A 16,834-nucleotide genomic window follows, 5' to 3' on the forward strand; every position below is an offset into this window, starting at 1 on the left:
TTGTAAAGAAAATGTCTAACCAACGATTCGATCAGTCTATCTAATAGCTCCCACCATAGGTTGCAAAAAAGGGTGGCTATAAATCCAGGATGAATTCGATAATCAGATCAATCTCAATTTTGTTTGATAGTCCTCAAAATGTGTTAGTTAGTTTTTTTTAAAAAAAAATAAAAAAAAATTATTTTCATCTTAATGGATTTTAGCAACTGTCAAAGTTGATTAATTTCAAACTACCCATTTAATCCAAAGCTTATGGTTAGACTGAGGAGAGTAGAGGAGAGAAGACCTCGTGATTAATTAATTAAAATAAAAGGGAGTGCGCAGGAAATGTTCTCTCTCTCTCTCTCTCCTCAAAAGCTAGCTTCTGTCACACTATTTCCAGTCCTGCTCCTCTCTCTCTCTCTCTCTCTTAAATAGCCCCTTTTTCCTTCCCCTGCCGACTTTATCTCTCTCTCTCTCTCTCTCTCTCTCTCCAAGATATAACCACGGCCTTCTTCAAAAAAAAAAAAAGGGTGAAGAAACAAACCCTCTCCAGCTCTCTTGCTCTGGCTCTCCCAACCATGGAAGCTCTCAGCTTGCTCAAGTACTGGAGAGCAAGTCCCGCTGCTAACGTCCGCAACCCAACCACCACCATCACAGTGGAAACGGACGACGATGACGACGATGAAGGCCCTTTCTTCGATCTGGAGTTTGCAGTGCCTGACGATGAGGATGACGATGAAGATGAAGATGAAGATGATCAAGAAAACAGAGACGCAGACGAACAAGGGGACGGTTCCGAGGAGACAGACGGAGAGAGAGAGTTTGACTTGGCGGTGTCGTCTGGCACGAGCCAAGAACGGACAGATCCGAATCTTACTCTCTCTCCTTCGGACGATCTCTTCTTCAAGGGAAGGCTCGTGCCACTTGAGCCGTCCTCCCTTGCCTTTAATCCATCGGAGCCTAATTCCAAGCCCCAGTTCCCCGTCTCCTTGCTCAAATCAGCCACCAAGTTCCGCATCTTCTTGCTAGGGTTTAAGAAGCCTAAACCCACCGCCGAGACGAATGGTGCTACACCACCTCCCAAGCAGCAGCAGCAGCAGCAGCAGAGCAAGCTTTTTACCGTGAAATTCAAGGTTGACGAGGTCCCAATCGTGTCTCTCTTTACTAGAGACAACAGCTCTAGGAACTCCGGCAGTAAAAACCAGCAGCAGCAGCAGCAGCAGCAGCAGACGGTGGAAGATGTTGTCTCCGACGAAGGGATGTCGGCTTCTGACGCGAAGCGGTTTGCAAAGGATGTTGTACACAAGTATCTGAAGATGATAAAGCCGCTCTACGTTAAGGTTTCTCGCAAGTATGGAGAGAAGCTAAGATTTTCCGGGCAGCTGAGCTTAGGCTCAGGAAAGACATCTCCAACGGCGAACAATGAGGGAGTAGCAGCTGCTCAAGGAGAAGTGGAATCCATGCCACCAGCAGCAGCAGCAGCAGCAGCAGCAGCAACAACAACATCAACATCAACATCAACAACAACGCCGGCGCCTCCTGCTGCTCCTACTAACATTAGTAAGAATCAGAAGCAAGGGAACCTGCCGGCGGGTTTACGCGTTGTCTGCAAGCACTTAGGAAAAAGCCGATCGGCATCAGCTGCAGTGGCTGCAGTGGCACCATCACCGTTGCAGGCGCAGCAGAGGCGGGACGATTCGCTTTTTCAGCAGCAGGATGGGATTCAAAGCGCCATTGCTCACTGCAAGAGGTCCTTCAATGCTTCTAATAAAGGTAACCCAAGCAGAAGAATTTTTTATATTTTTATTTTTATATTATAAATTAATATTATTATTCATTTTTTTGCCCTCTCTTGTCATGGTATTCGTCTCACGACTGTTCACATGACTTGTTGGTTTTCAATCCTCTTCCTTTTATGCAGAGGTTGAGGAGCGTTCGTTGCCGCGGTCAGTGAGCGATACCTCTGCTGATAAGTCGGGCGATGTCTGCTTGACCAGTTCAGGAAAAGGGAAAGAAGCTTGCATTTGAACCCCTTTTTCAGATAATGAAAAGCTTATCAGTTTTTCGAATTAGAGCTTTCGTCCGCCTGTAGCCAGATGGTAGGAGCGAGACAAGTCCGTGTAAAAGAAAACAAGAAGAAGAAGAAGAAAATCATTGAAAGAGTAGGTAAGTAGTTAGGATTTCTATGTTTTGTAAAGGAATGAAGAGATGAATGAAGAAGAAGAAGAAGAAGAAGAAGAAGGATGAGGTAGGTAGTTATGTGTAAGTATCTAAGGAACTTAAAATGCAAGAGAAGAAAGGAATCGTGTGGATGAAAACATGGTCTTTCTCTTAAGACCAGCAATCTTCAAAGGAGGCTTGGAAAAAAAATGCTCTTCCTTATTGAGCTCACTGTAGCTTTCGTCTTCTTTGTCTTTTTCTTTCTTTCTTTCTCTCTGCGAATCAACTGCTCGACGAAAATGCTCTGTTTGGAAAGTGACGACAAAGACCCTAAAATGTGATAAATCTAAAAAAAAAAAAAATCAAAAGAAAAAAGAAGAAAACGAAAGGAGTATCAGGGAGTCCTCGTTTAGTGTGAAGACATCGATGTGGACGCTCCCTCCCTCTCTCTCTCTCCTCGCGTAGTAAAGATGTGAGAGATGCGATTTGTCTGTTTGTGGGATCTCCCTTATGGTCTACCAGATATTCCGAGGACGCGACCTGCACCAACTTTTTCTCTTCTATGGCACCTTCATGCGTGTTAAATTGTAGTCGGCCATCTGGGCGATGTGGATCATTGGAATAGCACCCCTACGCCTCGCTTTTTTTTTTTTTTTTCTTTCCATTTGATTTGAAAAGCGGACTTGGAATCGTTGACCATTCTCACTGCTTGGCTAGGACTTTAATGAACCCGCCTCATGAATTGTTTGAATAAACCATGGGCATGTGCGTGACCCAAATAGAGGAGTGCAATACAGAATCTGTGCACAAAAGGCCATTTAATATCCTTTCCAAAGTAGCTAACAAATGGAAATACACAAGATGGGGATATCTGACCGGTGCGCAATATAGCCTCCCCATAAAAAGCGCACCATATAAAAGAATCAGACTGGTCTGCTCATAAGATGGGTGAGAACCTTGACCCAAATGAATGGACGTTGAGCGTGCCAAGCCATTTTCAGCTGTTCCTCCCTGGGAGCATGGCCCAAGCCCTCAAATCAGGTCAACCCTCTAAGAAGGGCCGCGCATGTCCGGTGGTCTCTCTCATCATGCGCCTATGGACAAGGTTCATGCATCATATACTCATATATAGTTTCATTATTGCTCATCTCATGGACAGAATAGACAAGGAAGGCTGCCCCTTGAATTGGCTGATTTCAACCCCAAGTACAAGCAACAACATCGTAGAGGCGCTAAGGAATGAATGAAACTCAAAATCACACACAAGTAATACAATTTTTACGGGCACCAACTCAACCTTATGATTTCTCACTAAGGAAAATCTCTTTTACTGCCCTAATCAGGCAACTTGAACAACATCATCCAAAATACCCTGTGAACCGAGTTTCTTGATTACTGACAATACTCAGGAGTGGCCCCTAGTAATCTACAACGTTCTTAAAGAACAGCTGTGCGGCTACTTCAGCCATGCACCCATGTTTTAATTGAGTAAGGATAAATGTCTTATACTTTGTTAACCTGTTAACCACTACCATGATAGAAGATGCAAAGGACTTCACCTTGGGTAATCCAGTGATGAAGTCCATGGGGACTTCTCTTGTTAGCCGATGGTTCAAGTAAGCTGCCTGTTTTCTGCCATCGTCTTATTATCTTACTAACATATCAGACATGTTCTTACGTACACATATACCTCTTTTTCTCACTTTCTGGAATTAATAATTTCATTGAAGAAAGGGTAATGTTCGCTCTTGGTCTGGATGCCCTGCTCACATAGCATCATGTGTCGCCTTCGAGAGTGTATGTTGCAACTCACCACAGTTACAGATGCAACAGCGCTATCCTTTGCATAGAAGATACAATACAGTCCTCTTGCCAAAATCTTCTAGTGGTGTGGTTCCTATGTCTCCATCATGCTGATCTTAATAAGGTCCTGGGCCATCAAGTGTGACAGTCTGAATGATGAGTGGCAACTTCTCATAGAAGCCCTCCCCACCACAATAGCTTATGATTTCTACCTTTTATCTCATATAACTGTTTGCTCTCATGTATGCTACCTCAGCTGCCAGCACTTAGTGCTGTTGTTGCACTTAGTTCACTTGTGCGAATCTGTTGGTATGCTACACTTGGTCCATGTCGTCCCAACCCATGGATTATGTATCATGTAGCCAAGTACATATATGACTTCATTTATGGCATCATTGAGTTGAGCGATGTGTCTACACGTGGCTACATGTCTGCACATGGTTACGTGCTTGAGCTCCGCACAGACTAGGGAGGGTCCACTATACATTCATTTAATTTGCCCTGTCATTTTTGTAAATGAGTTTAAAATTAAGTTTTTTTTTTTAAAAAAAATACATGCACTTACATACACATTAACATCCACACGAGCACTTAATCCTATGACCTCAATGTTGAAATGCGCTATGTCTACCACAGAGCCATAGGTTGAAAATGAAGCAGATTCGAAGCTTAAGTAGACCATAGGTGGTGAAATTCCACTAGCGTGAGTGGGTGGGGTGTGTGTGCGTGTGTTAAAAATAAAAAATAAAAAATAAAATAAAATAAAATAAAAAGACCACATAATGGGGATTAAATTTACCATTATTGAAAATTTATAAGGACACATAAGTTTTGGATGAGCTAATATGTGTGATTTCCCTAATCATGTCTATGTGACCTTATGGCAAGGTTAGGATGGAAAATAAAAATCAGGGCATGTCCTAGGAAGGTTTCAACGGTGTGGATAAAACACATTCTGATTGGGCTCCCATCTAAATAAGTCAAGTTGAAAAAAAGATCCTAAATCTTGATATGGCCCTCATTCGGCTACACGCATCCATTGAAAATAAGGTTCATATGGACTCTGCTGGATAACACTAAAAGAAGGGACGGTTTGATCATCCGAATGTGTCTGCATGTGGGTCCAACGGCGCACCGTGATCGCGCAGATTTATTTTGGAAAAGGTAGAAAACTATTGGATTGGATAGAGAGAGAAGAATGATTGGCCGTCAAAGTAGAGAGGAAGGCTTTCGGCGGAGTTAAACAGCCTTTCTCGAGCATCGAAATATCACGACTTGTTTTTATCGTTTTGCATGTGGTGTGACCACCATCTCAACAACACGTGTCAGTCTACAGCAAACATCACTATTTCTATTTCTCCGTGCCATTCCGACACTCTTCATGTCCGATCTAACTTCCTCCACACCATACGATTCCTGCAACTCAAGTCGGGTCCAGGTCTACCATAGCTTCCCCGCTACTTCTCCCTACCTTGTTCAGCCGGCTCCCATTAGCTCCGAGTTCTCTTTCTTCTCATGCAAGTATGATCTGCCGACCAACTTTGGCTTTGGAACAGAGAAGCGGGGCCAGGCCCCACCTTGATGTATATATTCTTTATCTACGCATTTTTTTTTTTTCAGATCATTTTTCAGTAGGAGCCCAAAAATAAAACAGATTCAAATCTCAGGTGGACCATATCATGGGTTGACCCTTAAAAAGTTCTTGTGTGCCACAAAATTTTTGAAACAAGCTGATGTTTGTTTTTCCCATTCATCCAGGTTTACGGGACCTTATCAACTGGTTGGATGGAAAATAGACCTTATGGAAACATTACAGTGGGCCCTAGGAAGTTTTTAATGGTGGGGCGTTCAATCACCATGGTATCCTATAGTATGGTCCACCTGAGATTTAGATCTGCTTCATTTAGGGATCTTGTGCTAAAATGATCTGCTAAAACCGATGGATGGAGTGGATATAGAATACATAGATCAAGGTGAACCTCATCGTAAGTGCTGCACCTAATCCTCTTCCTTGGAACAGGGCTTGTAGAGCATATATACTACCTAACAGATGTCCTGAATCTCTGACACATTTGCCATCTGATGGTGAGAATTAGAAACCACGCTGGAATACGTGTGGATGTATTGCAAGATGAAACGTGAAAGACTTTAGCAATTGAATCGGGTCATTTTTACTAACTAAAACCATTACCATAACAGGATACATAAAAATTTATTAGATGATTCTGAAAGTCAACTGACAGCTTGATGGCTGAAGATGACAATCTGCCTCACTCCTCCAAATTAATGACTCTGTAGACCACAAAAAGCACTCCTAACCATCAACATTATTTACATTTCTTCGCTGGTTGGGGAAGCTTGTCGTTGAAATTTATTTCTAGCTGTCATGCTGATGAAGGATTTTGCTAGAATAGGATAGGCGTGGGGCTATATCCATTAGACCTGGCTCCATGTTGGATGATCCAAACGGTTTACATGATGGGTCACACTATATATAGATGGCACATACCATTAATGGAACTTTGACCTTTTTTTTTTTTTTTGGGTGGGTCATTGATTCAAAGTTTAAAATCTTCCAATCTTGAAAATATCTCGTGAAACAACAATTTAAATGAGAGCGGATGACCCCATATCCAATTGCTAGATACCTCACATGTCCAATTCCAACAAGTCAGTTATCTCTGGTGTTTGCCGGCTAAGAAACACTACTGTGGGGGGGGTTGTAAAACCGTGCAAATGCATAACAACAGAAGGTGGCCGGATTGACTTGAAAGATTATCCTGTTAGACTTTGTGTGGGGTTCACTATGATGTTTTCATGACATCCAAGCCATAAATTATGTGCATCCCTTGGTGTTCTCCTTGGCCACCAAAATTCTGGCCGATCCAAAACTAAAGTGGGCCACAACCAAAGGGAACAGTGGGGATGGGGATACTCGTCAGTCATCACCATGCGCGGCACACCATGTAGTGTACGTGACTTCCAATCCATTCAGAAGATGTATCTAACTAGAATGAATGGAAAACCCAAAATCAGGCCACTCCAAACTTAGGTGGGCCAGAAAACATCATTTTAGAGGTTTTAGGCATGATTCTACCCACCTGAGATTTGGATCAGCCTGTTTTTTTTTTTTTTGCCAATGGGAACAAGAGGAGGCATACATGATGGATGGATTAGGTATCATGAAAACATCATAGTGGGCCCGATAAATTTTTGTAGGATAAGCTTTATCATGCAAAGCTTTGTAGTAGATTCCAAATCCAAAAGGAGCTAGGGTTTATATGTACTTGGCCGCAACAGAAGGGGAGTACGTCTGAGAGCGTCCTTGCTCCGGCCATTGCATAGTTGAAGAAAAACACTACAAGTAGGTCTTTGGCAACAAACCACCACTCGCTCATGTTCATGGTGCGGCGAACAACACTAGTTACCTGTCATTTTCACCTCAAAGGTAGGTCACCTTTGAGGTGAAAATGGTAAGCTGGGCTGTACCTTAAATGGGAAAAAGAGCCCTGAGGAGCTTCTAGCTAGGAGGGCCATGCCCACCTACCTAAAAGGACATTGCAGTCGTATTCCAAATGAAATAGGCCAGGTGACTTTATGTGGATCTTGAACCGAAAGTTTACCTTACACCAGCTTATTAAAAAGATTTATAATTACAACTTCAAGAAAGGCATGTTTTCTTTCACAGGTATGAGTGTGGACCATGTGGACTGGGTTAAGCTTGTACAACAGAGGATTTTTATCATGGCTCATGGCACGATCCACCCACTGTGGAGCGTTGGTTCTGCCTCCCTTCTGAGCCCATACCTTAAAATGAAATGAGAAAAAGGGATGGACGGCTTGGAATTTGACTTCAGTACTAACAAAAGATTTTCCAAATCTTGCCTTAACAGCATTGGGCAAAAGTGATTTCTTCATAAGTATGGACAATTAAAATGTGGGACCTAAATAATGGAGGGTCTAGATTAATGATGACACCATTTATAATATGGTTGTATAGACTGTCAATTTCGCTTGCCATTAATTGTAAGGCTTGGATCACCTGTCCAAAGTGATTTTTTGAGAGAAGTAACAATGAAAGGTTGGACCCATTTGAGGGTTACTAGATCAATTATTAAATCATTTTTTAGTATGATCAATAATGTAGATCATTCATTTTCCAAGGCATTCATTGGAGGTTAGGGTCATTCAACTGTAGTTTTATTGAGAGACAAGGACAATTAAGGGTTGGAGCTACTTGATGAATGTCAAGGTCAATTATTGAAAAATTTATAACATGGTCAATATAGAGTGCCAATTTCCCTACCATTGAATCAACAGTTACAATTATCCAATAGAAATGATTTTTTTTTTTTTTTTTTTTTTTTTGAGAGGGATGAAATAAGGATGGACCCACACAAGGGATAGTCTAGGTTCATGATTAGACCCACACAAGTTAAGATCATTCGATGAAAGTGAATATTTAATAGTTATGGGCAACCAAAGGTTGAACCATATGATGGATCGTCCACATCAATGATTGAATTTTTTGTAGCACGATCAATAAGAGTGTTCGGTTTACTAACCATTGAATGCATGTTTAGAATCTTCCAATTAGTGTTTTTATAGGATGGGCAATAAGAGCGAGACCCACATGATGGACAATCTAGGTCAATAATCATACCATATTACTATCATTTCCCTAGCCATTGTGGATCATACATGCACAATATCCAATCTACGTGTGCAAGCTATCGTCATTTCCCTAGCCATCCCAGATAATACAAGTGCAAACTTTGCTTCCATGCATAATATCCAATTTACTCATCAATTTGATCATGTATGATGTACAATTTATATTTCAGAGTTAATCAAGTGATGGAGTGGGCCATATTTATTTAACTTGGATGCTTCTTAAATAAGTAAACAGTAATACTTGATTCCAAACTTGTATCCAAATCAAACACAACAGGATGGACTTCTAAAAAACAAAAATGGTTTAGTCAACCCTTTCAATGATCAAAGTAGGGCTGCAATGGGCCAAGGTCTGCCCAACGCCCGAGAAATGAAACATAGAACCAAAGCCCATTAGAACCCCGGCCCATGTCTCGGGGAACTCCGTGACCTTGGCAAAATGTTCTTGCACCTAAAACGCCTTGTGTTGAGCTAGAAAGAAGAAGAAAAATAATGGAGGTTTTGATGATGGAGAGATGGATTCATGCACCTTAATAGAGGGCAGAGAACCTAGGCATTTGCGAATACAATGGCTGAGGAATCTGTCTATGGGCAGTTTATCTGCATCTCTCTCCAGCAATGTTTATTTGCTTCTTTTCCAATGTGGAACATGTCTCCACTCTCTTATTTCTTTTCTACTCTTGGGTTGGTAAAAACATTCACAACTAGCTTCGGTGATTCAATATAGGCTTCACACATGAATGTAGCACACATGTGAGGAATCCTGGTTTACTCATCAATTGTTGAGGAACAGGTGTATGAAAACACTGGACCCTTTAAAAAAAAGAAAAGAGAGAAGAAGTCTATATTCAATGAGCATGTGTCCCCCAGTTGTTTAATGGGACTAATCGATTTCTGGGCCAGGCATATTTCGAGGTAGCCTGAAAACCTCACATGTAAGTGTACCACGTTCTTGCCTATGCCACCATTTCATCGCTGGATACGCCCCACCATGTGTAGTTGACTTTTCATTGGAATAATAATAATAATAACAATAACAGAAAATCATACTATAACTTAATTTGGAATACATAATTAGAGCTGTGCAGGGGACGGCTCGACTTGTCTAACTCGTTCAAATCCGACTCGACCCGAACTGAATGGGTGAGTTGGTCTGAACCGAGTAGGCTTCTCCCAATCTGAGCTCAAACCAAGTCGAGCTCCAGTTACCTAGCAACTCGACCCGAAACTCGATCCGGATAGACTCGACTCGATCCGAAACTGACTCAACTCAGATTCGGGTATATATATAATAAAAAACCCCGACCTGGACCCAAATTCTCTCTTCCTCCGTCATCCTCCTCCTCTTCCAATCCAGGCAACCCCCCCCCCCCCCCCCCCCCCTCTCTCTCTCTTCTCCACTCCCTCCCACCCTCCTCTTCCAAGCCCACCACCATTACCACCACCTCTCTCTCTCTCTCTCAATCCAAATCGGTGCCAACTCAAACCGACTTGGTACTTTTTACGGGGTCGGACTCGATCTGGATTAGTCTAGGCCAAACTCGGATTCGGAATGGTTTAAGCATGCTAGACTCGGTACCGAGGAGAGTCGAGTTCGAGTCAGGCCTATTTCAAAACCAGATCGAGTTGGGTCAGCCCTAACTCGGTCCGACTGGACTCGATGCCCAGCTCTATACATAATACTATTTATGAAGTTCGAACATTCAACAAACCCTAAGTGTGTGTTTGTGTTTTTTTTTTTTTTTTTTTGAAAGTTGGGCTGCTTATAATGCTCCACATGCAGCCATTTAAAAATTGTACAGGTGGCATTTATTAACTCAAGTTAAACCATCTAAATTGTGGAGCAAATGTCTAACAATCTGATAGTCAGCTAATAAAATAAGGTTATTTTTTGTTCATGGTACATATTGGAACCATAATGTGAAGAGTTTAGTTCGATTTACAGGTACCCCACGAACTTAATTTTTAAGTAATTTCTAAGTTCCTACCTATCATTCACCTCTGTCAATCGTATCAAAAAATTTTCTTTAAACTATCTATGGTCAGCAACAAAATGAATGAGCAGAGGTTTGCTAAGCCAAGCCCCAAAAGCTTCAATATGTGGCATTGTTGCATGCATGCCTATCCATTCATATGGTGGGAAATTCCTCGGCCAATACTCATCAAGTTGGCCGTTCTGTTCTCGAACTAAAACGAATAGCTAAACCTAACATCTTTAACTTGTCCGTTTGTTTTATACACTGCATTGCTTGGTGAGTGAAAGTGCGCCCGATCTATAAAAGTCAATATATGCAGTGGAGCCAACATGACATATGGCTCGAATGTTCTTTATCTAACTAGGTAAGAATAATCCTAACCATTCCGTGGGCGGACTTGCAAATAGATGGTTAAAAAGCTAGGAGATAGAAAGATTGAATGTATACGTCTTTTGATCCCAGATATCTTTTGGGAAATTCTTTCATCATCGATGCTGGGGTCCCTCGGGTAATGGTATGATAGTGCAGCTGGTGGCCTCAGGTTGGAGGATATTGTGCATGTCCTTAATTAGTTCAAGGTTCATACAATATTATTCATGGGTGGTTAAGATAGGTTCTAGTTCATGGCATTTGTATTGTAGCACTTAATTAAGGTGCAACACAACAAAATCTCAGTCATTATTTTTTGTTTATCATAAATCACAATCTTCTCTTGCAATATATTCTGTATGATTAGGTCCAATCACTGTTATGGATTGACCAAAATTTCACTTAGCCACCACGGAAACAACACTCAGCTTCCTTTTAAAACACTTATTCCAGAGGAATCGTACCATGCTCTGCTATTTAGGCAGACCAAAATGCATAGTCCCAGACCTAAGGCCTTCTTGCTAGAAAGGTTTAGATGTCAAATTATTATTTTTATAATTTACTATTCCATATTATTGCAATGCACCTGTAATTTATTCACATTTAAATAAATCATAGAATATTTTGTTGCCCTGCTTCTGGTTTGAACTTTGCACAGTTTTAGATTATTATTATTTTTAAACTTGTTTGGGGTGAGTTTGGTTGTACAAAATATCATGATTAATCAGTCCAATTTTGTGCCAATTTTTCATAATATTTCATGAAATTTTGTGCAACCAAACATGCTTTTAGCTAGTGACTATATATCGCTAGGATCTTTTGATCCAAAGATTTCCTGGGTGGAACAGGCCCCAAAAATATTCTCCCTAGGAGACTTTGTTGGCATTGCCCATCAGAGCGTTGGAGAGTTTTTACGTCATGGTCCATATATGGTGGGTCTCTCTAGAGTGGAGAATAAATGGTCCAAATTAATTTATAATGAAAAAGGTCAAATAGTTTATTTGAGGATCCATGAAGTGGACCAACTTTTATCTAATCATTGGATAGGAAATATAATGCCTGAATTCATTATAGAAAGTCCAACAAATGATCTCAATTGTCCATCATGGGGGCACATATTTGGTAGTGATTCTTACCAAAACATCATTTTGATAATTGATTTGTCTCAAAAACTATGATGGGATTATTGAAATATAAAATCTTGTTGATTATACTAGTGTCATTATTTATTGGTTGGAACCACTTGGGAGTAGGCGTCCACAACCTGCATTGCTAGACCTGGAAAGGGACTTATTTAAAGTGCATATAGAGAGCAGATAATAAGACTTCTCATTCAACTGAAGCATCATATATACCTAATTTCTGCGCACTTGGTTTTGACATGTACAGAAATTGACTTTTCTTTCTTGGATCTAAATACCTTAGTCGAGCAAAACAAAAATCGCTGACAGTCTGGCTTGATGCAGGAGTCGAACCAATTCAGGAATTGATCGATATGTAAGGAGACAGAAATTAGTGGCATATCCCTAGTATTCATACTGACAAGTATCCCTCAAATTGCAGCTGCTATCCTACTTGAAAGATTGGTAATTGCAATGTGAAACTAATCTTGTGTTATTACCGCTTCAATATTGGACAAAAAACTCCAATTCAATATGATAGTGGCCCATCACTACCACAACCCAATCTGCTCAGCACCATATTGGACGCATTGGAAGACAATAACTAAGACGGGTATTGATTGGGATAGAAATGGGCCCACACCATTCCACTGTACTTCATTGATAGCCTGCAGAATGCGTCGTGGGATGGGGTTGGGGCCGAGCCTATAAATATACCTGTTGTGGGGTGGGCCTGATTTGAGTGGAAAACCTTTTATTAAATTCAATAGCCCAATTCCGGATCTTTCTAGACCATTTATGGCTGTTATGGTTTGGGCCACAACCTGCCACTCAGGTCCATATAATAAATAAACAGGATATTTAATAAAATAATTTGACCACTTTAGGCTTGAGATGACCATGATAAAACCCAGACCCTGGGCAGAAAAAAGAAGAAGAAGAAGAACAAGAAGCAAGGAAGCCAACAGGAGAATTTGGAATTTCTTCAAGTCTTGCGTGTGGGGCCCATTGGGCATGTATGACATCCAACCTGTCCACCAGTGTTCGCCAGCATGTGAATTTGGAATTTCTTGATAGCTGTCCATTATTTTATTTCTGTGTAGTTGTGTGTATGATGTTGAATTCGTACATCACCACGTGAGACCCGCCATGATGATGGGATTAACAAACAAAAAAAAAAAAAAAAACAAGTCCTTGAAATCACTTGGTAGGCCATGCCAAAGGAAGACAATGGTCAGCCCTCCACGAACCTCAAATTAACGTCATGGGCTGCATGACGGTGGACTCAGCCTGATTTTTTGGGAATCTAAAATTTCATGGTGAGGAGATACAGGACTCGTGGGTCGAGCACTGTACTTCTAAAATATGCACATCCTATATAAAAACTAGTAGAGGAACTGGCCTCCAACAACACAACAACAATAAATCCAGCTAAACAAATAAAAATTTATGAAGTCTATAGCATCGAATACTTAAGAGGACAAATGATCAACAACCCTTGCATGATAAACAAAAATAATCAACGACTCACATGAAACCATATCTTATTAAAATATTTATCCAGAGATTATGATAATGAAATAATAATAGACAACCCACCCTCTCTCCTTAAAATAATACCTTCCCTCCCTTACCTAACATTATACAACATGTACGAAACTTATTATTGGAAAATAATAAGAAAATTTATAGTATGCGTGTATGAGATCCCCACCTTTTATTTATTCATTCCTATCATCGTTGGGTTGTACCTCAAAATCACACCGGTCCTATAATCATAGTCACTGATCAGAGAATTCTTGATGACCAGCGGTTGAGGTTTAATTGAAGAAAATAAAATAAAATCTCCTTAATGGCCAGCATCATTTGAACGGTGTGATTTTTGCACTATGGCTATCCATGGTAGATGAACCGTTCAGATCTTGAGCATCCCACATCATAACTTACTTAATAGCATTTAGCATTTGGATACTTTCTTTTATAAGACAGTTTTATCAAAATTTGGAAGGGAAAAAAAAAAAAGAAAGTGTTTTGAGAGAATGCCTGGCCCTAAATCGCAGGCAGCTACCAGGCGGGCCTCTTTCTCACTGTCCAATGGCACATATGTGAATCATCTGTGCCGTTCTTTAAATATTGTACACTTTTAGCATACGTTATATTCGGATGCGGATTGCCTACTAACTCAATAAGCTACCGTTGAAACCTTCCTAGTTCTCACAGTATACTTGTTTTTCATCCAATCTGTTCGTAAGGACACACAAACATGGATTAAAAGGAAAACACAAATATCAGCTTGATTCAGAAGTTATGTGGCCCTGGAGAAGTTTTCAACGGCAGCCGTTCAATTCCACTATTTCCAGTGGGGTAGTTTAATTGAGCTTTGGATATGCTTCAATTTTAGGTTCATGCTCTAAAATGAGCTAGAAACATGGATGGACAGCGTCGATAAGATAGATGCATTACGGTAGGCCCCACAGATTATACGCGATACTCATCGTGGGAGCGACACATGTACGTTGAATTCGGACTAATGGACTTTCTTTCTAACCGCTTTATTTTTTTTCATCCTAGTGTATCTGCCTGATCAACATACCAGCGCATTTTTAAAATCTCCACTACCTGATGAAGGGTCTGGACTTCTGAGATGTGTACCATCAAATGGGGCACGGCTTCGTTGGATCCCTCACTGTGGGGCCCACCAAGATCTATATACTTTAAATTCATGCCGTCCATTCGTTTTGAAAGATCATTTTAGTATTTGATCCAAAAATGAAGAAGATCCAAATCTCAGGTGGACCACACTACAGGAAAGTGGTGATTCACCATTAAAAACTTCTTTATGGGCTACAATATATTTTGGATCAAGCTGACTTTTGTTTGGTCCGTTCATCCACGTCTTTCTGACCTTATCAACGGGTTGGATGGCAAATTAAAATTCGGGTGGCCCCTAGAAGTTTTTAATAGTGAGTATTCAATAACCACTGTTTCCTTTGCTATGGTCCACCTGATATTTGGATCTGCTTCATTTCTGGGATCGCACTCTAAAATGATCTTTTAAAAAGGATGGACTGCGTGGATGTAAAACACATAGATGATGGTGGGCCCCACAGTCAGGGATCCATCGAAGCCACCCCCATCAAATGATGGAACGAGGCCAATCATGGTTGGTGTACTGATCCGAGCCCAGCATTTTATCAAACGCCAGAAACAAAATACATATAAGGTGGTTCCACAGATTAATGATTCCTTCCACACTCTCATCCATTAATTTTGTTCGTCTGCATAAAATTATGAAAAAGAAATATATCAAATGAAAACTGGAATTTAAATTAAAAATAAAAATAAAAATAAAATAAAAGAAAGAAAGAAAAATTTATCTGAAACAAACAATACATTGTGAAAATTACACTTAAAAAGAAAAATCCGAGCTGAGAGAGCTCCTGAGATACCACGACCATCTCACTTCCAACCATAAACAAACATAACTAAAAACCAAATTAAGTTGGTCTATACCCATTCTTTTTTTTTTCTTCTTTTTTTTTTTTTTACATATAAAGCTTGTATTCAGCTATGCCTAAACATTTCAATTTACATAACCAAGACTATAATCCAAAGCAAGTCGAAAATTACCATATCTCTCTCACAGCTTTACCATTCGAACACAAGCTTGATCTTGGATTTCCTGATTCGACACAGACACAGAGACGGTGCAGTTCATCACCACTACCACACCACGCTTGATTATCTTAATTATGCTTACTCGCCCGCTTATCTTGGTGTAGCTACTTACCGTAAGAGCCCCCGACGCAACATCACTTATAAGATTCTGATCCCCCACCAGCTTATTTGCATTTACATCCACTGTAACATTCATTCGTAGCGTCCTCCTTGCTAATGCCTTCCCTGCTGGAGTGTGAGCTTCACCTACTGTCTTTCCACGGTATGTGAGAATCGTGGTTGAGTTGTCGAATTTGAATGATGCAGCATTCGGATTCTTAACGGAGACGTCGGCTGTTAAAGTCAGGTTAAGAGACAGAGCTGAAGATAAACCAGCGACGTTAAGGTTCATCCGATCAATCTTAATAGAATTCATGGCCATCTCAGGTTCTTTGATCTTGAAAACGGTAAGAGCAAGCACCAAGATTACAAGAGCAAGAATTAGTATGGTTCCAATGAAACATGCACACCAGGGAAGCAAACGTCGCTTGCTCATGTTGGATGATGATTTCCACCTGGGATCCTCTTCATCACTGCTGGATCGATCTGCGGCATGAGCCAATGGTATGACCTGCCCCCCTTCGCCCATCACCTCTTCTTTGATGAGAGTTTGAGAAGCGCACTCCATTTCCTCTATATTATGCATGCTTGGTAGGTACGGGAAATAGTAATGGAGGTTGGTAGCCCCCACGCACTCGCTCTCAACCAGACACGTGTGGATGACATCCAATCCGTCTATCAATTACAATGCCATAAAATCAAGCTGATCATCATCTGTCAGCAAAGACACGTGTAAAATTAACGACTGACTGACGGTTCTAGAAGAACATAAGACTGTCCACACCCTATTTTTCACCCAATGCCCCACTTGCATGTCACAAGCACGAGCCCAGATCAGCATGAATTTGATCTTCATGGCACTGATATCGTATACAAGTGGCATGTAGGCAGGAAATACAAATTTATTTCTGATGGATATTAAATAGAAAACTATATATATTTATTTCATTTCCAGGCTGAGTTAGTTGGCAG

The 16,834-nt window shown here is 40.8% G+C and overlaps 2 protein-coding genes across 2 annotated transcripts; one reads left to right on the forward strand and one right to left on the reverse strand.

Annotated features, from left to right (window-relative positions):
* The first annotated feature begins 452 nt into the window (after positions 1-452).
* Positions 453-2,378, forward strand: LOC131241335 (probable membrane-associated kinase regulator 2). Its single transcript, XM_058240142.1, has 2 exons — positions 453-1,755; positions 1,904-2,378. The coding sequence occupies exons 1-2, from the start codon at positions 561-563 to the stop codon at positions 2,008-2,010; spliced, it is 1,302 nt and encodes a 433-aa protein (XP_058096125.1). The 5' UTR covers positions 453-560; the 3' UTR covers positions 2,011-2,378.
* Positions 2,379-15,515: 13,137 nt separating this feature from the next.
* LOC131238777 (uncharacterized) lies at positions 15,516-16,445 on the reverse strand. The gene has a single exon (XM_058236383.1). It carries the CDS (start codon positions 16,428-16,430, stop codon positions 15,726-15,728), a length of 705 nt encoding a protein of 234 aa, XP_058092366.1. The 5' UTR covers positions 16,431-16,445; the 3' UTR covers positions 15,516-15,725.
* Between the last annotated feature and the right edge of the window lie 389 nt (positions 16,446-16,834).

Source organism: Magnolia sinica, chromosome 3 (assembly GCF_029962835.1).
Source record: "Magnolia sinica isolate HGM2019 chromosome 3, MsV1, whole genome shotgun sequence".
NCBI classification, from domain to species: domain Eukaryota; kingdom Viridiplantae; phylum Streptophyta; class Magnoliopsida; order Magnoliales; family Magnoliaceae; genus Magnolia; species Magnolia sinica.

Coding starts and splice junctions, on each gene's coding strand:
- LOC131241335 (XM_058240142.1), top strand. CDS start 561: ATGGAAGCTCTCAGCTTGCTCAAGTACTGGAGAGCAAGTCCCGCTGCT. Junction 1,756..1,903: donor CTTCAATGCTTCTAATAAAG/GTAACCCAAGCA, acceptor CCTTTTATGCAG/AGGTTGAGGAGCGTTCGTTG.
- LOC131238777 (XM_058236383.1), bottom strand. CDS start 16,430: ATGGAGTGCGCTTCTCAAACTCTCATCAAAGAAGAGGTGATGGGCGAA.